This window comes from Nelumbo nucifera, chromosome 8, assembly GCF_055504915.1.
Source record: "Nelumbo nucifera cultivar China Antique chromosome 8, China Antique-T2T, whole genome shotgun sequence".
Classification (NCBI taxonomy): Eukaryota; Viridiplantae; Streptophyta; class Magnoliopsida; order Proteales; family Nelumbonaceae; genus Nelumbo; species Nelumbo nucifera.
Window position 1 is genome coordinate 7160367 of NC_142656.1, and position 26727 is coordinate 7187093.

Genomic DNA, 26727 nt, shown 5'->3' on the forward strand with positions numbered 1-26727 from the left:
CTTTCCACCAAGTACCTCTTTCGTCGTGACACTCAATCCGAATCGATTGTTGCCAAAAAAAATCGAGTCGATTAGTAGCTATTGGTGTCTCGCGCCCTACAGTACATCTCAACCGTGTATTAGAAATATCTCGAACTGATACTTCGGGAGATATTCTCAATAAATGGGGCGTTTGTGGGACGCCGGACACAAATGTCATCTGTCTTTTCAACTATTCGCTGGAAACAATTTCGTACCTGTGGGGTTACGTAAGGCCTCTTTTATTTCCGTTCGAGAACTCCAACACACAATCTCTCTATCTCTCTGTCTCTCTCTCTCCAATGGCTCAGCAGAGGCTTCAAACTCCGCTGTTGGGATATCCCGAGCAGGTCAATAAGAAGGGTCGGAGCAGAGCGATAAGGGTTTCGTTTGCGGTCTTAACGATTATAGGTCAGTTTTACCGTCATATGTTCTTGATGTCGCAATTGTACTGTCGATTTGCATCTTTCATTTTGTGATACACGTTTCATCGTTGTTGAATTCCTTGATATAGTAAGAGCTTCTGAGTATCGATTGTTATGAGAATAATCCTTGTTTGGTTTTACAATTGAACCTCTTTCTTTCCTTTGGTAATATAATCGAATTTCTTTGTTCCTAAGATTTTAATAGTTTTGCAGTCTTTGTATTAATCCAAGATTTACGGATTTCCCTCTTGTCCAGAATTGACACTTTTAGATAGTTATTTTTTTTAAGCTTTACTTCGGAAAACCGATCCTAATCAAAATTGATTTTGAGAGCGCGGGCCTGTATTGATTAAGCAGATAGCAGAACGTAGATCACTCAAACTTGTTGCTCAGATCTGTCCTCTCCTCGCGCTCCCAAATGCTGGAGCAACTTGTTAATAGCCCTTATCTAAACGTATATTTTACTACTGGGTGGTGATGACGCGGAGCGAGTGGTCCCTGCCCTGTTGTGCTCTTCGTCCTGTACTGTTCACCAATCACCTCTCATCAGTGTGGCCCGTATAAAGTCTGAAAATTTTAAAAAGTTTAATAAAATTCCTCAAGTTATTCTCACGCGACTGAATTCGACAAACCAATCACGCCTGAACGTGCATGTGTACGCGGGTCACACGTTAGAGTTCGTTGGAGATCCGGAATGAGTGATGAGAAGGCTACTATTCTGGCCACATGGCACCGTTCTCACGAGGGAGAATCCAGATTTGCTCCTCTCAATCCTCGCGCGCCTCACACTCGTATTTAATATTATCATTTATGGGAAGACGTTCCCAAATCACGGATGTAATGTACTTTGATTTTTGTGAGATTGGTGTGAAATGTGCTTGAGGAGTAAGAATGGCAACCCTCCCCGTCCCTGTTGTCAAAATCCACTATTCCAATTTCGGTGATAGCCGATGGGGAAGAGGAATTCTCAAATTTTTCCCATCCCAAAGAAATACTTAAAAATACATCAAATTTTAGATATAAAATTATTGGAATTTGAAGATATTTTAGAGATGTGATTATTTTTGGATGCTCTATTGCTCTTCAACGAAAAAATTGTTTTCATACATATCCGCTTTTGCAACACTTTTTGTTTTAGCTATTGCGGCTCTGTTTATTTATTTTTTTAACCGAAAATGACTACGAAAACGTAAAGCATTATTTGTTGGTGGTGAACTATAGTGGTAGGCCTTGTAGCGGACAGCAGTTTGGGTCGTTGGAGAGTGAGGAAAGAGCCCAAGAAATTGGAAGCGAGGGGAGAGACTAGTGACGTGGTTGAGTCTGAACATGGCGTTGTCGCCGCTGACGATGGCCGTTGTTCTGAAATCGGGGCTTCAATCCTCAGAAGTGGGGGCCATGCAGTTGATGCTGCAGTGGCAGTGGCATTGTGTCTTGGTGTTGTCAACCCAGCGTCAAGCGGGATTGGAGGCGGCGGTTTCATGGTCGTTTGGTCTGCGTCAACCTCAAAAGCCCTAGCTATTGACTTTCGAGAGACTGCTCCCTTAGCTGCTTCAAAGGTATCATCCCAATTGTCTCTCTTCATATTCAATTCATTTGCTGGGATAAATTAGCTAGCAGTTTTAGTAGGCTTTTAAAGATACATGACATGTCTTAATTTAGTGATGACTTGTTATCCATGGATAAATTTTAAGGCATTAAACTTCCTTTGAATTCAAAAAAGATATCTAGAATCTAAGGATGGAGTTTTACTGAGACCGGTACCCAAGTTGCTTAGAGTTCAACTTCGACTTGCCAAGTTTAACCCAATAGCTTCTCAATCCAGTGGGTGTTACCCAAAAAAAAAAACAGTGGGATTTGTTGAGGTTCTGCTTCAATTGAGAGATTTTGGGATTTTCAACTCAATCTCCAATTCAGTACAGAATTTCTATCACTGGACTAGCAAGCTTTCTGACTTGTCCCATGTGCAATAGTGTGAATGCATCTTCATATAAACACTCTTACATCGTCAGACTGGGGGGTCTGGGTCAGGTTGAACCCAAATAAAATGCTCCTAAACAAGCGCTTGCTGACTGATACAATTCTTAATATTAGCTACAGCCATGCCTGTAACCACATGATTCTTTAATCAAGTGAACTACTACCAGTTGGTGGAGTATAACCCGAAAATCAGACCAATCAATAGATCTTGAATCTGCAGGGCCTGTATCTCAGTCTGAAATCCAAAACGGTCTCCTTGGGATACAATCAGATTCTGGATCATGATTGTTGATTCAATAGATTATTAGATACAATGCGTACTATGTTTTTATATGAAGTATATTGATAATTTCTGTTCATATTATGATGGTCCTGAAACTGAATTTCAACAAACAGAACATGTACGAAAAGAATCCTCAAACCAAGTATATGGGAGCACTCTCAATGGGTGTTCCAGGCGAGATAGCAGGTCTTCATGAAGCATGGCTGAAACATGGACGCCTGGCTTGGAAGTCTCTGTTCCAACCCGCCATACGGCTAGCCAAAAATGGGTTCGTGATCACTTCTTATTTGAGTGCAGTCATCAAGAACCGTGAGAAGCTGATCGTTGCTGACCCAGGATTACGTCGAGTGTTCGCTCCAAATGGGAAATTGTTAGAAGCTGGGGATACCTGCTACAATGTGGAACTTGGCCATAGCTTAGAGGCAGTTGCTGAACATGGACCGCATGCATTCTATAATGGAGCCATTGCCCAGAATCTTGTAAAGGATGTGAGAGAGAATGGTGGAATTTTGACAATGGAGGACATGAGAAATTACAGAGTGGAAGTGGAGGATGCAATGGTCGTAGATGTCATGGGATACAGAATACTAGGAATGCCACTTCCTTCAAGCGGGACTCTTGGACTGTCCCTGGTGGGTGTCTTTTAACTGGTCGGTTTATTAATTCTTATTTTTGCTTGTTGATACACAGGACTTAGGCTACCCTTTGCATGTATCTAGCGTGTATGAATTACAGTCATGGGGCTTATTTTTTCTGCTTGATAATGTTGTTGAACAGATCTTAAACATTTTAGATAGCTATGGCACGTCAGATGCAGCTAGGGGTCCTCTGGGTCTTCATCGCCTAATCGAATCGCTAAAGCACATGTTTGCCATTCGAATGAACCTTGGCGACCCTGATTTTGTTGATGTAACTAAATATGTAACTGACATGCTTTCACCATCTTATGCTAAGGAGCTCCAGCAGAAAATATTCGACAATACCACATTTCCTGCTGATTACTACATGTACAGGTATAAATTAACTGAACATATAATTCCTGAAGCTTCTGGTTTTTATACTTTATTTAATATTTCTTTCCTAACTGCTGCTGCCGCCAATGTTCCTTGTTGTTTCATTTTCACTGAAAGCTCGAGTATCCTTGAAAATTTTCAGATACAGCCAACTAAGAGACCATGGAACTAGCCATTTCTGTGTCGTAGACGCGGATAGAAATACAGTATCCCTGACAACAACTGTTAACTATCCCTTCGGATCGGGAGTTCTTTCACCTTCTACTGGCATTGTAATCAACAACGAGATGGATGACTTCTCCACGCCCACAGAGACAACTGTCGACAAACTTCCTCCAGACCCTGCTAATTTCATAGAACCAAAGAAGAGGCCTCTTTCTTCCATGACTCCTCTTATCATTCTAAAGGTACAGCGATGCTACTCTTCTTTGGTTCTAGGACAATGTCAATTGGGTTCAGTTTTTCTTAAGCAGAATATACTCGGATGAAGGGATAACCCCTGATCAGGATGGAGTAAACCCACTCGACCCATTTGTGCAGGACAATCAGTTAACCGGTGTCATAGGAGGAAGTGGCGGTATGATGATCATCCCGGCGGTGGTTCAGGTCTTTATCAACCATTTTATCCTGGGAATGGAGCCTCTTGCGGCGGTGCAGTACCCAAGGGTCTATCACAGGGTATTCTTCAGGCTTTTTTTTCAATGGCTAAGGAGTATTACCTGTTTATTTTCTCTATTTCTGTATAGTTCTTGAGAACCGAGATTGAGAGGGTCATCCCTTGCTCTTGACATACCTTGCAGGTAATCCCAAACGTAGTCTTATACGAGAACTGGACAGTGATCGACGGCAACCACATTGAACTGTCACAGGAAAATAAGATTTTCTTGGAAGAGAGGGGTCATGTACTGAAGGCGCAAGCAACTGGTGCTATCTGCCAGCTTATTGTGCAGGATCTCTCCAGGCTACCGGTTAACTCGGGAAGGAAACTGGGAGGAAGGCCGGATAATGCGCAGGTCTTCCATGGAGTCCTCATCGCTGTGAGTGACCCCAGGAAAGATGGGAGACCAGCGGCCGTTTGATCTGCATAGTGCCAGGTTTTCGTTCCCAATACGTTTGTCTCATCGATTAGATTGGGCTCTCATATCTCAATCGTGGAAAAAAGAAGATATATCCCTGCAGTTCTATCACCTGTGTAATACTGATGAACTACATGACTCGCTTAGGTCCGATTTGTACATAATAATCCTACGGAAGCTAATTTGATATATTTTTTCTCCTTGTTTCAAATGCAAGAAATATTATTAGTAGTTAATTAATCAGCACTTCAGAGTCTCAGGCCACCAAAACGTGGTCTGTGCGGACCTGATATGCTTCGTTTGACTTTTCGGGAAGGTTGGGCGGACCATAAGAAAAGTGGGACCCGCCATTGCAATTGGATTGCATGCTTCCCAACTGTCCAAGACCGAAGTAGCCAAGTTGTTTCCCTTCCTCACGGCCTCACGGGATGAGAGTATATGTGGAGTTGTGGACCAATGCGCCAGAGCTCCTGGGGCCCATACCCTCGTTCCAAGTGGAAGTTCCTACTAGACTCAAACTCAATACATGCAAAACACAAACAAACTCAGCATTCACAGTCACAGACTCACACGGGGTGAGAAATGGAAGGGTTCCAAGTTCTATGATCAATTAACCATAACGCCCCTTCTCAGGCTAACCATTTCTGTTATTTTTTTCTTGTCAGTCAGGCTAGTTGACTTCTGAAAGGCAGCAATCCTCTACTCTATGGAGTTGGAGGGTTAGGTAAGATTCATCTACCAAAATTTGGGTGGCCCGGCTCAAAGTAAAGAACCATAAAATCCAATTAAAGACCTAGCTAGGCATTGCTTACAGTGATTTCACTATCTACACCAAAGGTATGTACGCATGTAATTAATTAGTAAGAAGGAACGAAACCCCTTTAGATGACCAACATGAAGATGAAGATATAGATAGGCTACATGCTCGCCAGCTACACCTACAAGAAAGATTCAGAACAACATGCACAAACCAAGTGCATCATGATACACATGCGCATAGATCTGAGAACTAAAAAAGAGAGACGAAATTAAGCAGAAATTACAGAGAGTAGCAACTAGCAACAAGAGAGTTAAAAGGAAAGCTAATTAAGCAGAGCTAAATCTAAGCCACTCACTCGATGATCAATACCCCTGGCCCTGTCCCTGGGTAACTTCCTGTGCCTTCTGCTGCACATACTGCCCATATTCCTTAGCCTTGTTTGCAAGCGTCGTTCGTGCATAGTCAAGTTGGTCCGAACCCAGCGGGTGCTTCCCTGACATGTAGTTGTAGGTCCACGACATAACCGATAGCGCTGCTACAGCGCATCCACCTGAGAACAGAAACCCTGTAGCCACCAGGAATACAACTATCGCCGCAGGTATTAGTATGGGACTAAACAGCACCAGCAAAGGAGTTGCAATAACCAGGGATATAACTGTTCCGGTTAGGATCAGCCCCGACAAAACCAACAGTGTAGTCCCAATTGTAGCTGCTGTTAGGAATTTAACCGTCTGGCGTGAATTTGGAGCCGATTCCGATATTCTCTGGGTCACTGACTTAATTTGCTCAGCCATGATCGATCAACGACTAAGGAGAAAGTAAGATTAGTATAATAGAGCACCGAGAAGCAAGTGAAAGGAAGGATAGGGAGAAGTTATACATAAAAGGGATTAAACGTCTTGGATTTAAGCAACGTGGCTGTGAGCTCAGATGGCCATGACCTCGTGATAAGTAAAGGTTCAGGCTCTGGCTGTGTCGAAGTGGTGGCGCGTAGATGTAATTGGCAGCTCTGCATGTCTGGAGTGGCTACGAGAATGACTCGTGGCGGCAGAGCAGCTGGGTCTGGAACAGTGGGCTTAAACGTTGTAAATCTTAAGGCATGCCCGGTGGTGCTTGGTTCAGCCGTTCAGGTTTGTAGTTAGTAAAGGCTCAACGGTTCTTGTTGAAGGACACTTTTTTTTTCTTTTTCTAATTTGCCGCCGTTAGGTGGCCGTCAGTACGGGGTAAAACTTAAACTGTTGGCCCTATGCTGTTGTGAGATTTTATGAGAATGCCACGTTACGATGAGAATGGGTAAATTAGTAATTACCTTTTAATTTATTTTAACTAAAAACAAAAGCATGGAAGTAAATGGGTGACCTGTTCAGGACGTGCCTAGCCTAGAAACTGTTTCAACACCTGGGCCCCAACAGCCAAAGTTAACCCGTCCGTACAGAGGTTTTAAGAGAAAATTCCAATTAATACCTCTAGTCTCCAAATTTTAAAATATGATAATTCAGTATCTAAACTTTCAAAATGCGATAACCCAGTATTACTGTTAATTAGCTGTTAAGTAACATTTTAAAAAGACAAATGCTCTTCAAGAGTTATTTTTATCAATTATCTAAACATTGACAAAAAAATTAATAGTCCTAAATTCTTGCCTTTTCTATTCAAGAAAGTTAAGATTACTATAATGCCCACTCAAACATAAACCCGATTTTATTGAATAAAAAAAGCAAGGATTTGGGATTGTTAAATTTTTATCAACATTTAAATAGTTGATAAAGAAAATTAAATAACACTCGAAGGGCATTTGTATCCTTTTCAAATATCACATAACGGCAGGTTAACTGATGATTAATGACAAGTACTAAATTGTCATATTTTGAAAGTTCAGGTATTGAATTGTCGTATTTTAAAGTTCAAAGACCAAAATAACAATAAACACAAAATACAAAGTATTAATAGAGAATTTTCCCTTTTATTAATCAATCAAGACGTCAAATGGACAGCATGGTCCAAACTTTTTCCCCGACGATTAGATTTCATATTTGGGTAGAAATAAAATATGTTTCCATGGGTCTTACAGTAATAAGAGGAAAATCGTGAACTGAGCAACAAGGGAAGAGAAAAAGTTGAGTGTCTGTGGTTGATGTCAATGAAGAGTATATAACAAACAACGGTAAAGGATCATGCACTGAACCATGTGATATTTATTACTTCCAAATTCAGCATCAAATAATGAAATCATAAAACATACAGAATAAGACATTCAGAAGCCTTAGAGAAATATTGGTAACAAGTTCGATAGAGCAGCGAGGATCATTTTACCATTTAGCATTTGTTGAGATTTCTAAACCTTGGACTCTTGGAGGCTTTTCTTGTTAGTAATGCAAGCGTTGATTGGATTTGCTCTAGGTCCACTCCAAACTCCTAATCTATTGCAGCCGACCTTAAGACAAATCGTCAGGGTGTTTGACTTTGCTTTGCTAAAAGAGATAATAGAGGCTGAGGCTGTATATTAGTTTGGTAATTCAATAAGAAATAACCATATAATACAAACTTATCTGTTATAACTTCAGCCTGAATGAAAAAGGACACGAACCCTAAAATCCGTCTCTGGCTGTCTGCGTAAATAAGACTTAAGAGGTATGCAAATCTGTTAAAAGAATCGCAGGTGGCAACCCAAGAAGCGGAAAAACAATGGGCTGTCAGAACTCAGAAGCACTTACCCCACCTAATGAACTATTGTGTTCCATAACAATCTCAACCAGGAAAAGCAAAAGCAGTAATTATCAAAAGCAATATCTTTACCCAAAAAGAGGCAAAAGCAAAAGCAATGATTATTAATCAAAGCTCCCAGTGATCAGCATAGTACTAACTAGACTATAGTAATGTTTACAAATTATTTGCATCAGTTCGCTTTCGCTTGTAACTATCCTTCGATTGTGTTGACAGAATAATGAAGAGGTCTACGTACCACAGAACAATGAAGGAGGTCTACGTACTTTATATATCAGATAAAACATTCGTTTCTAAACTAAACTGCCTAATAGGTCCTTCTCACTTGCTAACGAGACAAACTTTTCAAGCTTAAAAAATGTTTTAGAGAAAATTATTTTTTCGGTAGGTATAATCAACATTGGTTTTCATGAAAAACCGTATATTTAATGTGAAGAGATTTTTCTAAATAAGAAGCACCTAAATTAATCTGTTGCCAAACCATCGTTAAGTAATTCCAATATAACAGGAATAGAAGCTGGTCGGATGTTCTGAAATGCAATTGACTAATGTTTTTTTTTTTTTCTGGGCAAGTGACTGACCAATTTTTACTCAATACAAGTATGTTGTATGGATCCCCCGGGGAACACAACCCAAGCAAATGCCTCCGGCATGGCTTAGCACCTAAAAGTGTTGACATCAATAATTCAGATTATGCCAAATCAGAGATGGCATATACCATGATAAATAACATCTCAAAGTAAATGACCTCTGAAGAAGACAGAAGGAACAAACTCCTCACCCTCACATACAATTGAAACAGCTATGAAGCTTTGTCCATGAGTTGGATTGGTGTCAGAATGTTCTGTTTGCTTGTCTCAACAATACATCCATTCATGACCATTTCTTCCAACATGAAATGTGCCTTCTCTAGGTGAAACATGATATCTAGTTCACACTGAAAATTTTAACAGGAATAAAAGAAATTAAATTAATTGCGTGTTCTAGTAAATTATTTAACAAGAGAAAGCAGAAAATAGGTCTACTTTTAGTAACAACATGATTACAAGATGGTTAACCCTGACATGATTCCAGTTATTGGGGCTTACCACATTCCCAAAATGGCGATCCATGGTTTCAACTAAAAGATGTATGAATTCCAGAATAGCCAGTTCATTCTGCAAAATAAAAGATATGGAATTGGAAGGAACATGAATTCTACTTGCAATGGCATATTAATGCAGTGGCACAGCTACTAAATTATTTAAGACAGACCGATTAAAGAAATCTAATGAAAAAGATGAAATTAATAAATCACTACTTAAACAAGCAATAATTAGCTTAACTACTTGCTAACAGACTTGTGCAATGCTACTACCTGAAAAAGAAAAAAAAAGGTTTCATTTGAATACTTCTGAAATCCAGGTTATGTTAAGTCGCGCACAAATAAAAGAGAAGAGAAATGTCAAGGAAAAAAATCTCATATCGAAGTTTGCACTTTGCTTTTACAGTCATATAGTGGAACTTATAAACTTCTTTTCTAGTTTAGAACTTTATTGAGACTCCAAAATGCCTGTATATGTAAAGACTTAAAAGGGCAGCCTAGTGTATGAGGCTCCAACCAATACAGTGTCTGGGGAAGGACTTAATAGATGCTAAAATCCTAATAAGATCTTCACCTTTTTAACTCAACCTATGAAATCACTTGTCAAAAGAAATCCAATCAAAACAAATCCTAAAACTAGCAGGATTCTAATTTAGATAACAGAGAATAGTCAAATGAGTTTCAACTTTCAGGTACGCACTTAGAAATTGAATAGTCACAATTTTTAAATGCATAATAAAACATTGTTATGGTAGGAAAAATATGGAAAAGAGTGTATTACTTTAACCATTTACATGCTCTATTTGTTTATAACAAAAATATATCTGGGATATGAGAACCCTCCAGCACCAGCATATAAATGCCTTTGAAGATCCCTGAGAAGGGGCAGTATGAAAGTCAAAAGCAGATCTATGACTGAAAGCAAAATTTGACATGACATCTGGATTCTAATGAGATCTTTCTCACCCAGCTCAACCGTGTTGAGCTGGTTGATGATCTCCCTATTGGGATTAGCAATGACAGTAATTACGCTTGATCCCATGTGGCAGTTGGAGTATTTATTATTGGAAGCTGCAATCCTAGAGTTAGGGAAGATTCAGAGGATGGAACAGTTGATGTTTGAAAGTCAGCAATGAGACCAATATGACGAGCATTAAGAGCTAATAGCACACAGGGTAAGTTTGTTGGCTTACGATGAAAACGGGGAATTCCTCATGATGATGGGGAAGACATGATGCAGATACAGAAGCAATGAACCATGGGGAAGTATATCAGTTTTCCAATTCACACTGCCTACACAAATTTCAGAATATTTACTGTTGTTTTGAAATTACTATTTATGGTAACTTTTGGACTTACTATCCCATAATTACTGGCATCCTTACATTTAGTTTTAGTAGGATTAGTAAGGTGTCAATTAAGTTTATTTAGAAATTAGAGTCCCTGTTTAAGTATCCTTATGAATTACCTATATAGAGATTTGTCTTAGTTCCAAAGCAATTAGAAGTTGATTTGGGTCAGTTTCCTAATTCAAATTGGAGTCTGTAAAGGAATATCTGAGTTTATAATAAAGTCATTGTAATTGCAATTTAGAAAGGAATGATTTGATGAAATAAGTGTGTTTGGTTGTCATGAGGAATTTTTTCTCCTTTTATTTCTCCGTTAGTTATTTCTTCTTCTAAGTAATCTATCTTTTTGTTTTTTGCTATAATAGAAAGAATTCTTCTCTCTTTCTAATCCTTTGTCCAATCTTTGGTGGACAGAAGAATGCCTACTTATTTATCCATCCTTATTTTTCATCCATAATCACCTATGGCCCCTCCACCCCACAAAAGAAGTATTGATACTTTACTTAACACCCTCCTTTTAAAAAGGTTATATAGCTAATGAACATTCAATGCCAACTGAATTTATGTCACTATCATTGTAAAACCAGGAACTTTGTTTTTCTTAGAAAAGGTGGACCTATTATCACCTAGACATGTATGTAGTTCTTATTCCTCTTACTAATATAACAAAAAAGTAATAAACTATTTTCACTAGTGTACAATTCCATAGTTTTTTTTTTCTTTCTCTGTGACATACAGCATGTTGGTAGGGAAGAGGTCTAAAACATTGGATGGTGCTGTCCATGCTACCAAGGAGAGAAAGGAAATGGCTTCATACCTGGGAAACAAACTGAGAGAATAGAAGGAGATGGTTACTGCTGACTACACTCTTAAAACAAAGAAAGCATGCATGAGGAGAGCGGCACCAATTCTTTCGTTTCCACTGAAGCTTCTCCTTTGTGTTGATGGCCTGCAAAGTAGCTCCCGGACGGAAAAATTTTACCTTTGGAGGGGCCAGACCAATTGAAAGAGCCTTGGCTGGGAAATAGAGTTGTAGAGAACACTGATGTGGGCCCCACTGCAGTGGTCCCCACTGTTCGTAGGACAGCATGTGTAGTTATTTGTTTCAGTTATAGTAGTGTCAGTTTGTTAATTCAGTTGTTATTTATTTCAGCTTTATTTACTTTATTTATTATGTAAGTACTAAGGGCAGATGTGTCCTTTCCATTGTGTACTAAACATAACCTATAAATAATAAGAAAGTGGCGGCGGCAGATCTGTCAGAATCTGTTCCTCCTTTCAACCACTTGTGTTCTCCTGTTCCTCTTCTATTCTCTCTTCTTTCTCTCACTTTTCTTCTATTTTGTAAACCTATTAGGATTCAAGACTGATTACAGTCTTGATCTTCTACTTGGTATCAGAGCCTATCTAGGGCTTCTCATGTGTGTCTAGTTCAGCCGACCACATGAGAACTAGCTAGGGCTGGAAGCTTTGAAGAAGTATTCGGTGGCTGAATCTTGGAGATTACCAGAAGAGGTTCGCAGCAGTAGAAGACTTGCCGCGGCTTGTAGAGAGTTGGTAATCAGGAAGAAGCAGCGAAGGTTAGGGTTCAGGTAACCCTAGAAGACAGTAAACCGAAAGTACATAAGTTTTTTTATTGAGTTTCAGAGACTGCAATCAGTCGAGATAGGTTAAACCTGTCTAGAAGGAGGGGCCGAACTGTGTTCCAGTTTGTTTCTAGGGTTTGATTTGCCGAACTGTGTTTAAGTTCGTTTCTAGGGTTTGACTGTTGGGCCGACCCCCCCCCCCCCTCTCAGAGGTGATTAGTTTTAGGGTTTCATATTGCCCTACGATAAGTCCCACTTGTGCGGACTGTTTGGAGAGTGCAGCTGTGCACTTATTTCAGACCTACAGTTGAAACCCTAATTTTGCTCTCGCAGCAGTGGGCCCCACAGTAGTGATTTCAGAAAATAGCATCTCAGATTGACAGGCTGCTTGGTACTGTGCATGCCGATTGATTTCAGATTAGATTTGAGTTGATTTCTTGCATATACTGTGATAGGCGATTATTTTCAAATCAGATTTCAGATCAGATCAGATCAGATTTCAGATCAGTTTTGTGTTGGTTTCAAATCAGATTTCAGACCTGCTTGTTTTACTCTGTTTCCTGGTACAGCAGTAGTGGCTCTAACAGTTTGTAGCCACTGATTCTTGATCAAAGATGGAGTTTAAGGGTCAGGGAGAAAGTAGTTTTGGAAACAACAGTTTTGGTGGTGTATCTGAAACCAGGTTTCAGATTACAACTATGAGATTTGATGGGTCAAATTACTTGGAGTGGGCTCAATCAGCCATGATGGCTATTGGAGGAAGGGGAAAACTGGGGTACCTCTTGGGAGATGTGAAAGAACCTTACAAGGAGGACCCAACATACACCAAGTGGGTTCAAGAGAACTATTTGGTTATGGCATGGCTGTGTAATTCTATGCAGCCACATATCAGCCAAAATTTCTTGTGGGCAAAGACAGCCAAAGAGATATGGGATGTTGTGAAAGAAACCTATTCCCAACCCCTTAATGTTGCCAGAGCCTATGAACTGAAGTGTGAGGTGAACAGCCTTAAACAAGGAAAGAAGCCAGTTTCTGTCTACTTCTCTACCTTGAAATCCTTGTGGCATGAGACTGACCATCTAGAGACCCTTGAGTGGGAGAGTCCCAAAGATGCACAAACTCACAGAAAGCAAGTCGAGACGAATAGGGTATTTGAGTTTCTGGCTGGTTTGAATTCAGATTATGACATTGTGCAACAACAGATATTGACAAGAGATAGTGTGACCCTTTCTCAAGCATACTCCCTGGTGCATAGTGAAGAGACCAGGAGGAAAGTCATGATGCAGCCTCAGCCCTCTTTCCCAGCCTTGACAGCTATTAAACCTAAGCCAGGGGTGACTTAGAAAGGGACCGGAAGAAGGGAAGATAAACGGGATCTGGTATGTGAACATTGCAAGAAACCCAAGCACACAAAAGATACTTGTTGGAAGCTACATCCTCACTTGGTCCCAGCAAAACTAAGAAATAAGAAGGGTAATGCTCATTTGGCCGTGAACACTGATTCAGCATCCTCATCAAGCACATCTCTAGAGACTTTAGCTACTGTTCGGGCTGCCCTCATACAGTTGGAAAAGGAAGTTGGGAGTTCAGCTCAGCCATCTCAGTCACCATCAGCTCCTGCCACATCTGCATTTGCACATTCAGGTACTCGAGCCTCAGCTTACCATGCTTCACTTCTTATCACTTGTCCTCTGGCCGAGATAGAGTGTCCATTGCTGATGGCTCTCTTGTTCCCATTTCGGGCAAGGGGGACATCAAGTTGTCGGATACTATCTCTTTATCTTCTGTCTTGCATGTTCCTAAACTTGATACTAACCTGCTTTCAGTTAGTAGTATTACCAAACACATGAACTGTTCAGTAACCTTTTTCCCTGACCGATGTGTTTTTCAGGATTTGGAGACGAGAAAGGTGATTGGGACTGGCCGTGAGACGAACGGGATCTATTTGCTTGGAGAGAGTTCTCGTCGGGAGGAGTCAGTGGATAAGAAGTCTTTTGTTTCCCAGTCTGTGAGTTCGGTTATGCTTTGGCATAACTGATTAGGTCATTTGTCTTTTAAGTCTTTGAAAAGTCTGTTTCCTGCTTTATTTGAGTCTGTTGAGTTATTAAAGTTGAGGTGTGAGAGTTGTGAGTTTGCCAAACATTGTAGAACCTCTTATTCTTTAAGTAATAAAAGGAGTAATTCCTCTTTTGATATTGTGCATACTGATGTTTGGGGACCATATCATATCTCTTCGATGGGTGGGTACAGATATTTTCTACTGTTTGTTGATGACCATACCCGGTTTTCTTGGGTCTATCTTATGCGCTTTCGGGATGAGGTTCCTGCTCTGACCCAAAACTTCCATCAGATGGTTCTCACTCAGTTTGGGACCAAAATCAAAGTCCTTAGATCTGATAATGCAAAGGAATACTTTGCTCAGCCATTGACCTCCTACCTTCTTAGCCATGGAGTTATTCACCAGAGCACTTGCCCTTATACACCACAGCAGAACGGCGTTGCTGAAAGGAAGAATAGGCATATCTTGGAGGTGGCTAGAAGCATTATGTTTACTCCCAATGTACCTATTCGCTTCTGGGGTGATGCTATCCTCACGACAGTTTATCTCATTAATCGAGTTCCTTCCCGGGTTCTTGATATGAGAACCCCCTTTTCCCTTCTATACCCAGACGAGGAGTTGTTCATTGTTCCCCTTAAAACCTTTGGTTGTACCTGTTTCATTCAGATTCTCGGGCCTCATCATTCCAAGTTTGAACCTAAGGCCTCCAAATGCATTTTCCTTGGTTATGCACAAACTCAAAAGGGTTATTGCTGCTATGATCCGGTTTCAGGGAAACGGTTTGTCTCCATGGATGTCACATTCTTTGAGGAGACACCCTATTATCCTAGGGTTTCTCCTCAGGGGGAGAGCAGTGAGAGTGGAAGTGGGGCTGTTTTGAGTTTCTTTCCTCAGGGGGAGAGCAGTGAGAGTAGAAGTGGGGCTGTTTTGAGTGGGGTTGTGCCTTTACCTATTCCACTGGATGATGAAGGTTGTAGTGGTGAGGGTGGTCAGAGGGAGCCGGAGTTGAGAGTCTATCACAGGCGATGCAGGTAGGTTGATCCCAGTCATCAGCAGTTCCGGCCAGCTCCAGTTCCTTCTGCGGCTCCAGATCCAGAGCCTACTGAGATACCCCTTACTGTTGCCACCTCCTCTCTTGTGGATGACCTTGATCTCCCTATTGCCATTCGCAAAGGGAAACGACATTGCACCACTTCTACAGCTCACAGCATCTCACAGTTCTTATCCTATGATCATCTGTCTCCATCTTACCGGTCCTATCTTACTTCCATTGCCGATGTCCCTATTCCAAGAACAGTGCAAGAAGCCTTATCAGTTCCAGAATGGAAAGATGCAATGCAAGTTGAAATGGATGCCCTGTTGAAGAATAATACTTGGGCACTAGTTGACCCACCAAAAGGAAAGAAACCGATGGGATGCAGATGGGTGTTCACTATGAAGCATAATGCTGATGGCTCTATTGAAAGGTACAAAGCCCGGCTGGTTGCAAAGGGGTTCACTCAGACTTATGGTATAGACTACTTGGAGACCTTTGCCCCAGTAGCCAAGATGACCACCATCCGAGTTTTGTTATCCCTTGCAGCAAATCATTCTTGGCCCTTGTTTCAGATGGATGTTAAAAATGCCTTTCTGAATGGAGACTTACAGGAAGAGGTTTACATGCAATTGCCTCCTGGATTCTATGATACTGAGATAGGTAAGAAGGTTTGCCGACTAAACAAGGCATTGTATGGTTTGAAGCAGTCACCTAGAGCCTGGTTTGATAGGTTCAGATTAGCCCTTGGAAAGTTTGGTTATGTACAGGCTCAATCAGCTCATAAACTATTCATCAAGAGGGTGGAGTCCTCTCTGACACTACTTGCAGCATATGTTGATGATATTGTGGTGACAGGAAATGACAATCATGAGATTGAGTCCCTCAAATAGCTCCTTCATCAAGAGTTTGAGGTGAAAGATCTTGGTGCACTACGGTACTTTTTGGGTATTGAGGTTGCTAGATCCAAGCAGGGGATTTTTATCTCTCAGAGAAAATATGTTCTAGATCTGTTGGCGGAAACTGGAAAGTTGAGGGTTAAGCCGGCTGATACACCCATCGAACAAAATCACAAGATTAGTGCAGAGGGCGGGGAGCCTCTTGAAGACAAAGTTATGTTCCAACGGTTGGTTGGAAAGCTCCTATATCTCTGCCTCACTCGGTCGAATATCAGCTATGCAGTTAGTGTTGTTAGCCAGTACATGTACTCCCCTAGAACTTCTCATCTTCTTGCGGCAGAGAGAATATTAGCATACTTGAAGAGATGCCCGGGTAGAGGTATACTGCTCAAGAACAATAATCACATGAGGGTGGAAGTCTATACAGATGCCGATTGGGCTGGGAATGTTGATGACAGAAGGTCTACCTCTGGATATTGTGCCCTTGTGGGAGGTAACCTTGTCTCTTGGAGGAGTAAGAAGCAGAGTGTTGTTTCCCGCTCCAGTGTTGAAGTGGAATACAGGTCAATGGCTAATGGAGTGGCTGAAATCTTATGGCTGAGGTCACTACTTGAAGAGTTGGGTATTGACTATGAAAAGCCCTTAATGTTGTATTGTGATAATCAGGCAGCTATTAATATAGCCCACAACCCAGTGCAGCATGACAGAACTAAACACATTGAAGTTGATCGACATTTTGTGTGAGAAAGGGTCACATCACAAGAAGTGTGTCTTCCGTACATCACATCTAATATGCAGCTCGCGGATATCCTCACCAAGGCTGTACCAAGGAAGAAGTTAGAGACAGACCTATCCAAGTTGGGAATGATAGATATCTACTCCCAACTTGAGGGGGAGTGTAGAGAACACTGATGTGGGCCCCACTGCAGTGGTCCCCACTGTGTTCGTAGGACAGCATGTGTAGTTATTTGTTTCAGTTATAGTAGTGTCAGTTTGAGTCAGTTTGTTAATTCAGTTGTTATTTATTTCAGCTTTATTTACATTATTTATTATGTAAGTACTAAGGACAGATGTGTCATTTCCATTGTGTACTAAACATAACCTATAAATAATAAGAAAGTGGTGGCGGCAGATCTGTCAGAATCTGTTCCTCCTTTCAACCACTTGTGTTCTCCTGTTCCTCTTCTATTCTCTCTTCTTTCTCTCACTTTTCTTCTATTTTGTAAACCTAAAACCTATTAGGATTCAAGACTGATTACAGTCTTGATCTTCTACTAGAGTGACAGATTTGCTTGGTATAGGGTTTTGAAGAAGGATGCACAAGTGAACCTGGTCCAGATTCTTTCATCTCTCCCCCCATGATCAAGGCATACTTCTTTTAGGTTATCAAGATCTATTATATCTGGAGTTCCTGACTCTCTAAGCACTCATCTATATTCATCATACAGCGAATGAATTTCCTTGTTCTAAATGTGTGACCTAGAAGTAAAAAATCATATCCAATCAAACAACAGGCTTTCTGAAGGGAACTTACTAGCAACCCAAAAAAAAACACTTTCTAAAGGGAGAAACAAAATTAATTAGAGGGTCAAGGATAAAGAGAACTTGTGTCCTTCATGTTCCTCATTCTACTCTATTCTTATCCTTCCTAAATATGAAAGTCTATATCCATTAGAAAGCAGATGACATGCCAAATTGTGCTTTTGGTCATATACCTGGCTACCTGCTTTTCATTTTCACCCTCCCAGGGGTCTTGCAAAGCATTTATATGCTGATACTGGACAGATCTTGTATCCCAAGTATCATTTGGTTTTGCCTTAGTTTAATTTCATTTTCTTTGAATATGAAAAAAAAACAGTAAAAAGTTAAACTAATATTAATTATCAAAAAAGATTAAACTAATATTCTAGTCCAAATCAAATTCTTATGCTCTTTTTTATCACTAAAACATTTTTCAGTTCAAAACTGTGAAAATTCAATAGCCAAAACTAAAGCTTGTTTGAAATGCATTTGACCATTCCTTTTTTTCTCTTTTCCTTACTATCAAATTACTTGCTTTTTGAGAAGAAGATGAGATCATTTTAGCTTGGATGTTAACATGAAAGACAAACTTATAACCCACCGGTTCATGCATCCATAACATAATTGGGGAGAGAATATAACTAAAAGGTTTAATTAAGAACATCTAAAGTGGAATCATGTTTGCATGTAGATAGCATAAATAGTATATATTTCTTAAAGATTGAATTGTCCTAGGATTCATGGTTCTTATTCAAAAAGAAGAAGAAGAAGAAAAAAAAAGCCATTGCCTAGGCGACTAGGCAATAAGACACCCCTATTGCCTAGCTTCACCTACTTTGACAATCAAGAAATACAAAGATAGCTTAGCATGTGGAGCAATGAGTTCACATGGTCACCACACTTTCTATTGACCCTCCAATAAAACAGTTGGAAGGTTTAGTGATGTTGAAAGAGAAGGAAGAAGAAGTGGTGTCGAGAATGCTTGGTGTGTCTGTTCACACCAAGAGACTTTTCATTTTTCTTCACAAGCAAAATTACAAAGGTGCCCTTGAATAGGCACCCAACTACAAATATTCATAAAGGACAGAAATTCCCTCATACTCTTAACACTCCCCCTCAAGCTGAGCATAGATATTTATCATGCCCAGCTTATTCAAATTGTTGTTGAACTTTGATTTGGAAACACCTTTAGTAAGACAATCAACCAATAGGTTTTCAAACCTCACATAAAGTAGACAAATCTCTCAACTGGCAACTCTTTCTCTAATGAAATGTCGATCAACCTCTATATGTTTTGTAAGATCATGTTGTACAAGATTGTGAGCTATGTTTATGGCAGCTTGATTGTCACAATATAATATGGATTGGAGTATCAATCTACACTCCCATTTCTATCAACAAGTTCTTCAGCCACAACAATTCTGAGACACCATGTGCCATAGCTCTGTACTCTGCCTCTACACTAGATGGAGTCACAACCGATTGCTTCTTGCTTCTCCAAGGTATGACATTGCCACCCACCAAGGTACAATAGCCAAAAGTAGACCACCTATCATCAATAGAACCTGCCCAGTCAACATCAAAATAGGCCTCTACCTTCAGATGTCCATGATTAGATTACAACATCCCCTTTCTTGGACATCCCTTCAAATATGCAAGTATTCTATTCACTGCTTGCATATGAGATAATCTAGGCTTGTGCATGTATTGACTGACCACACTTACAACATATGATATATCAGGTCTAGTCAGACACAAGTAGAGAAGGCAACCGACAAGTCATTGATACACATCTTTGTCAGGAAGGATATCTCCATCATCAACTCCCAACTTATGATTGGGATCAATTGGAGTTTCAACCGGTTTATTTTCCTACCTCCTGAAGCAAATCAAGGCCACATTTCCTCTGAGAAATATAAATGCCCCTCTTTGACCTTGCGATCTCAATCCCTAGGAAATATCAAAGATTTCTGAGATCCTTAATTTCGAATTCAGTAGCAAGGAAAGACTTCACTTCAGGAATCACAGAGATATCATCCCCTATGATAACAATATCATTGACATATACTATCAACATAGTTATTTTTCCATTTGCTCTCCTAACAAACAGGGTATGGTTAACTTGTGATTGTGAAAAGCCAATTTTTAAGACAGCTTTTCTGAATCTGTCAAACCAAGCTCTAGGGGACTGTTTAAGGCCATAAAGGGATTTCTTTAAATGGCAAACATTTCCTTCACTCCCACGGATGTTCACTCCTAGAGGAAGTTCCATGTAAACTTCTTCCTGAAGGTATCCATTAAGGAAGGTGTTCTTAACATCCATTTGATACAAGGGCCAAGAATAGTGGGCAGCAAGAGACATGATAACTCGGATTGAATTCATCTTGGCTATTGGAGCAAACGTTTCTTGGTAATCAATGCCGTAAGACTGAGTGTACCCTTTTGCCACAAGTTGAGCTTTATACATTTCAATTGAGCCATTAGCTTTATGCTTCACTGTGTAAACCCATTACATCCAAAAGGAACTTTGCCTTCTAGAAGAGAAACAATTTCCCATGTTGGTTTTTTTTCGAGTGTCTCTATTTCTTGGTTCATAGCATCCTTCCAATGAGGGAATTGCACTGCCTCAGTAACATTGAGGGATAAAAACAAAAGCAATAGAAGAGATATAGGCATAATAAGAAGGTGATAAAGTATCATAAGAGACATAATTTGAAATAAGATACTTAGCACATATATGTCTTGCTTTACGAATTGCAATAGGAAGATTAAGATCAGAATCTACAAGAGGAGACTCAACAACAAATTCAACACAGGCATCGAAATTAGGAAGAGGTTCAGAATCCAAATTACCTGGGTCCAAAAGGTCAGATTGTAATGGACATTCAATCTCTGGAGTTATAAGAGGAGGACTACTACCACCACAAGGAGGTGGAGGAGAAGAAGGATTGACAACATAAGTTGTAGGAATTGACATACAAAAAGGATTCCAATCTTCACTAACATTCTCCCCCTAAAGAGAATGACGAGAGACGAAGAAGGGAGTAGACTCAAATAATGTGACATCTTTGGACACATGCCGTTTTCAAAATAAGGGTGATAACAACGACACTCCTTTTGGACTGAAGAATACCCCAAGAAGACACACTTGATAGACTTTGGATTAAATTTCAATCTAGAATGACTCATGTCATGGACTAAGCAGACACACCCACAAACCTTGGGAGGAAGATGGAATGTATCCTCATCAAGAAAAAGCAATTGATGAGGAGACTAGAGGTGAAGGGTCCGCGAGGGAAGTCTATTAATAAGATATATAACTGTTTAAGCAACATCACCCCAAAACCGAGTTGGAACGTGCATCTGGAATAACAAGCCTTTGGCAACTTCAATCACATGTCTGCTTTTCTTCTCCGACACCCTATTTTGTTGGGGCGTATGAGTGCAGGAACTCTGGTGAATCACTCCTTTTTTCTTCAAAGAAGGATTGTAAGTGCTTCTCAAAGTACTCCTTGGCGTTGTCAAATCTAATAATCTTGATCTTCTCAAACTGTGTTTCCACCATACTGAAGAAGCCTTTCACAATGGAAGGAACTTCATCTTGGCTCTTCATCAAATACAACCAAATATACCATGAATAATATCATCAACAAAGAGAATAAAATATTTATAGCCACCCATACATGGAATACAATAAGGTCCCCAAACATCAGTATGCATTAAATGAAAAGCAACATTACTTTTGTTGCATTGCTTTGATAGTTGACAGACTTCACATTGTAGACCAGAACTAGACAAGGACTCAAACAAACTAGGAAACAAAAACTTCAAGGAACCAAAAGACACATGCCCAAGACAGTGATGCCACAATTTCAATTGACTTAGTTTCTCATTAGACCTGCTCATGGGCCGAGTAGCTTGACAGGCTAGCCCGGCTCGACCCGTTATTAAGTCAGTCTTGGTCATAATTTTAGGCCTGTAGGCTCGGGCTCGGGCCTAAAGCACCGGTCCTGACTTTTTTCGAGCTAGGCTCGAGCTTTCTCAAAAAGCCTGGCCCAAGCCCGAGCCTGACTTGATATTATATATAAAATAATAAAAATATATTTTATTTAACAAAAAATATATATACAATATATTTTCTTTGTTCTTCTTCTCTTTTTTCTAAGTAATAATGAGATGTTTATTATTTTTGAGTTTTAAAAGTTTTTAATATAAATAGAACACTTTTTTATTGAATAAAAAAAAGAAAAAAAATCAGTTTTCAAATTTCTGGCTGAGCTCGGGCTTGGGCCTGAGTGTATTCTATTGATACATATACAAAGCTTGGCCCAACCCATGAACATGTTTATTTCTCATCAAGTCATCATGACAAGACTCAAACTAACACATCAACCCTAACATTGGAGACTAATCAAGAAGATAAACTCCATCGGCTTCATGTCCATTGCCAATTGTCTTCCCTGTACTCAGGTCCTGAAAGACACTATGAGATGGAAAGAAGGTTACAGAGCAATTATAAGACTTTGTAAAAGAACTAACAGATAAAAGATTTCTATGCAATTGTGGAACATGGAGTACATAATTCAAAGAAAGGTTATTGGTATATTTAACTTCACCCAAACCCGACATTGGGGTCTAGGATCCATCGGCAACGGTAATCTTACCTTTCCTTGAAAAAAGTCTATAAGTGGTAAAGTAAGAAGGCATATCAATCATATGATCACTAGCTCCCATGTCAATTATCCAAGAGCTAGATGGAGGGGCATGACACACAAGTGCAGTACCTGATTTTGCAAAGGCACTAGAAGAAGCATTTTAACTAGTAGATGTAGGCAACCCACTCTTTTCAAGATGGAGTAAGATAACTCTCAATTTTTCCATCACATTAGAGGTGTCATGAGCAGATGTCGAAGCAGGAGGATTTCCCTCAAGCATGAGTCTAAGAATCATGACTTGCAATAGCAACATGAGCATTTACTTTCTTTCCAGCTTTAAACTTCTCAGGTTTTAGGTGGGGATTTAGTTTCCAGCATCTCTCCTTGGTATGCTTTAGCTTCTTATAGTATTCACAAAATACCTCTTCATGTTTACCAAAACTCTACTTAGGCTTTGTGGACACAAGAGCAATGTGCTCACCTACAGACACCTGCATCATAGCATTCCTCCTACTTTCTTCATTCTGCACAAAAGAATATGTTGTATGCTGTGGAGAGTGACAAAATATCAGCACTAAGGATGTGTTGCCTAGTGAAGTCATAATCAGCATTTAACCCAACAAGAAAATAAAAAACTCGGTTTTTTCAATGTACTTCCTGTACTGTTCAACATCAACAGGATCCTTCCACTCCAAAGCCTCAAGGTGATCAATTTCTTCCCAAATTGATGGTAAGGAGGAGAAATACATGGCCACTGATTCCTCCCCCTATCGCATATTACATACTTCTCTTTGCAACTAATAGATTCTAGTAGTGTTTTTTGCTTGAGAATAAGTTGCAGTTAGTCTATCCCAAATATCTTTAGTTGTTGGAAGGAATATATAATTACGAGCAATGCATGCCTACATAGAGTATATAGGCCATGACATAACCGGCAGATTATCCTGCTCCCATTTGGAATAGTTCAGATCTCCAGGCTTCGACTTAGCTTCCTTATCGGTAATAAATCTGAGCTTACCTCTTCCACCGATTGTAAGCTTGGCTGATTGAGACCATTCAACAAAATTTGTTCCATCAAGTTTTACAATATAATTTGCCCTCCGGCATTGTCATTGCTTCCCAGGAGAACATAAGGGTATGCGGACGTCCTTGTGTGAATTCATCAATCACAACCCTCAAAAAAAATATTTCTCACCAGCACCACAATATTCCAACACCAACTGAACTCCCAAACACCTTTCCCACAAGGTTAGACACGAGTTACAACTAAAAAACTAGGAAAAATAGGTACTGGTGGCAAAACGTGGGAAGAAAGAAATTTCCCAAAAAAATTTAGGGCTCCAAAATATTCAGGATTACTTCCTGCAGTCCCAGGGGTTTACCACGACTCAAAAACAAGAGGTTTCAGCAACAACCAACCCACCATACAAGCATGCAAGCCCTAAACTCCAGATCTGGATTTTTCGCCAATTTTCATCAAAAAAATCCAAGAAAAATCCAAACAGCTTCAAACCACCATGAAACTTATACCGAAATTCCCCTAAAATCAAGGCGAATCAGCAACCATCAAAAACCCATGAGGATGCTGTCGACTATACGGACTGTTGACGTCAACCAACGACATGCTGATGTCAGTAGGTCTGTCTGTGAGTCATGACCAGTAACAGATAGTTTCCTTGACCATGTGACGCTTTGATAGCAAGTTGGAAGAAGAATGCTTGGTGTGTTACTATTCACACCAAGTGTCGAGAATGCTTGGTGTGTTACTATTCACACCAAGAGACTCCATTTTTCTTCACAAGCAAAATTACAAAAGTGCCCTTGAATAGGCACCCAAATACAAATATTCATAAAGGACAGAAATGCCTGCATACCTAGGTGATTTGGTTTCAATTAGTCAACATGGTCACAATACTTTTTTGCAATCCTCCAATAAAACATAGAATCAATCAAATGAAAAGACGAAATTACCTCATGAGTAAATGCTTGTAATTGCTACCCCAAGTGATACATGAGCTACCCGCTATCATATGATAAAATGGAGACCTCCTCTAGAATCTACTACCTTACAAGGAATATCAAGAAATACAAAGGTAGACTAACATGTGGAGCAATGAGTTCATATGAACTACCCACTATCACATGATAATCATAACACTTTTTGTGGCCTCTTAAAAAAACCAAACATGTTAAAAGTCAAAGGATAAACCAAATCACCCATTGAATACATGCCTAGTTGATTTGGTTTTTATGAGTTCACAATTCACACAATCATGATAATTTCTTGCGACCATCCAATAAAACACAAACACGCTTCCATCAATCAAATGAAAACCAAATAACCCAATGAAGGCATGTCTGCTATTGCTATACTAAATGATATAAGAACAACTTACAATCATATAAAATAGAAACTACCTCTATGATATGCTATTTAACTAGGACAATTAGGTAATACCAAGGTAACTTCAATTCCCAAGATGGATACTTTTATATTCTTAACTTTCTGAGATTATAATAATAAAACGGACATTATTAAACTAAATTATTCACTTTGAGTTAAAATACTAGTTTATTTTTATTATTTTCTTATTTGTTAGGGTTCAATCAAGATGCTTACTGTCTTGAACTCTCAAAAACTTTAAAACCTGAAGTAATAAGCATGGAAGAACTCAAAATTTTATTCAATCGATACATACTGATTTTCTTTTTTCATCCTTTTTTCTTCTTTTCCTAAGAAAAAAAAAGAGGCTTAGCCCCTCTATTTTCTGAAAATTCTTTGCTTTCTTCCATTTTTTACATAAATATATTGACTTTTTATGTTTTAAATGAAGTGCATGCATTTTGTTATGAAGATTACATACAATTAATAATGAAAGATGATTGATGCTTGCCATGGAACCTAGAAAATTACCCTAGGAATAATGCTTTTTATTCAAAAAATTCCCGTCGTCTAGGCGACAAGGCGCACCCCCCCCCAACCCCATCATGGAGCCTCACCACGGCGCCTTAAAAACAATGTGATTATGCAAGGAAAAACACAACAATAGTGTCTTTCTAATGCTGCAAATTTGGTTGGGAACTTTGGCTTTCACATAGAGTGCAGAGTTGCAATTATGTCCTCTACAATTCTACACTTTTTATAGCCCACGACCACTGGATAATCAAATCATCAACAAAAAAGTAACAGGATAATCCAGTTGGTTGGTTCATAATCTTGGAGCTACCTCTTTGTTCTGGTTTTTCTTCAGAATTCAGACAGATAGTTCCAGTGCTACCAAATTCACGCCCTGACTAGCATGTCATGGATGAAAACGTTGAACCATAATCTATTTGGTCGATCTTCTGAAAAAAAACCAATGATTCGAAAATGTAGAAAATATGACACAACAAGGCGATGCTAAAGATTGACCTCATCATTGTCGACCCCAACCAAGAAAAACAATGACGCGTAGCGCCTGTATACAACTTTGTAGTTCCGATGCTCCACGAACGAACACTGACCACAAAGGAAACGGTCGGTATCAGTAACAGAAGAAAGAAAAGGCTACAGTATCAAATAGCACAGACTCGTCACATAACTAATATCGCTTGCAGCTCCAACAAAATTAAAGATTTTGCTAGAATTAAATATCTGAATATGCTAAACATGAAAGAAAGGGGTAAAAGGATAAGGTACGAAGAAAGGGAAGAAAATAAAATTGTCTGTAGGACATGACAATCACTGAAGAGTCCATTAGTAGAAAGTATCAATTCATGCTCAAACAACCTGATCGTGTATGGATCAAAGACAAAAATATGCGCGATTTTCCAAAAATGCAACTCTTTGTCGAAAGTTTAGTAAATTATACAATCAAAAAGCATTTGCGATGTGTAACTCGATGCATTCAATAAGATCAGGTTCGCAATCATCCAAAGAAACTGACAAAAACTGCAAAAAAAAAAAAAAAAAAACAAAAACAAATGAAGGCATGAAAATTGGAAAATGAAGAGGGAGAGACCTGTTGCTCGGTGCGGGCAAGACATTTGCGAACAATTTCACCTTCGAGAGCTCTTCGCTGTTCGAGGGTGAGGTATTCATAGTACTGGGCAAGGCGGGTTTGGCCCTGCTTGTTCACCAACAATATGAATCGGATCCCCATTTCTCCTTCCTTTCCTTCCTCTCCGTCCTCAGTCCTCTCTCCTCTCCCACCCAGAAAACAGAGTCTTCGAGCCCGGGAGTCGCGTAAATATATGCCGGCTCATCATGTGGCGCCGTCTGGTCT

General features: G+C 39.7%; 3 protein-coding genes across 6 annotated transcripts; 1 reads left to right on the top strand and 2 right to left on the bottom strand.

Annotated features, from left to right (window-relative positions):
- Positions 1–202: 202 nt before the first annotated feature.
- Positions 203–5003, top strand: GGT4 (gamma-glutamyl transpeptidase 4). The gene is made up of 7 exons (XM_010246091.3): positions 203–429; positions 1665–1999; positions 2817–3335; positions 3481–3716; positions 3859–4123; positions 4257–4394; positions 4517–5003. The coding sequence occupies exons 1-7, from the start codon at positions 321–323 to the stop codon at positions 4793–4795; spliced, it is 1881 nt and encodes a 626-aa protein (XP_010244393.1). The 5' UTR covers positions 203–320; the 3' UTR covers positions 4796–5003.
- A 642-nt stretch (positions 5004–5645) lies between these two features.
- Positions 5646–6346, bottom strand: LOC104588243 (oleosin Ara h 15.0101). Its single transcript, XM_088892848.1, has 2 exons — positions 5908–6346; positions 5646–5730 (listed from the first exon to the last, which is right to left on the bottom strand). The coding sequence occupies exon 1, from the start codon at positions 6344–6346 to the stop codon at positions 5915–5917; it is 432 nt and encodes a 143-aa protein (XP_088748974.1). The 3' UTR covers positions 5646–5730; positions 5908–5914.
- Positions 5646–26727, bottom strand: LOC104588245 (SNARE-like superfamily protein). 4 transcript variants are annotated; one of them, XR_016079378.1, is made up of 5 exons: positions 26464–26724; positions 25875–25961; positions 9365–9433; positions 5908–9213; positions 5646–5730 (listed from the first exon to the last, which is right to left on the bottom strand). XR_016079378.1 is itself a non-coding variant. In XM_010246096.2 (5 exons), the coding sequence occupies exons 1-4, from the start codon at positions 26602–26604 to the stop codon at positions 9079–9081; spliced, it is 432 nt and encodes a 143-aa protein (XP_010244398.1). In that variant the 5' UTR covers positions 26605–26727; the 3' UTR covers positions 5646–8939; positions 9068–9078. The 4 variants fall into 4 exon arrangements, 3 of the variants coding, with proteins under 3 accessions (XP_010244398.1, XP_010244397.1, XP_088748971.1); XM_010246096.2 differs by having other exon boundaries at positions 5646–8939; positions 9068–9213; positions 26464–26727; XM_010246095.2 differs by having other exon boundaries at positions 5646–8939; positions 9058–9213; positions 26464–26726.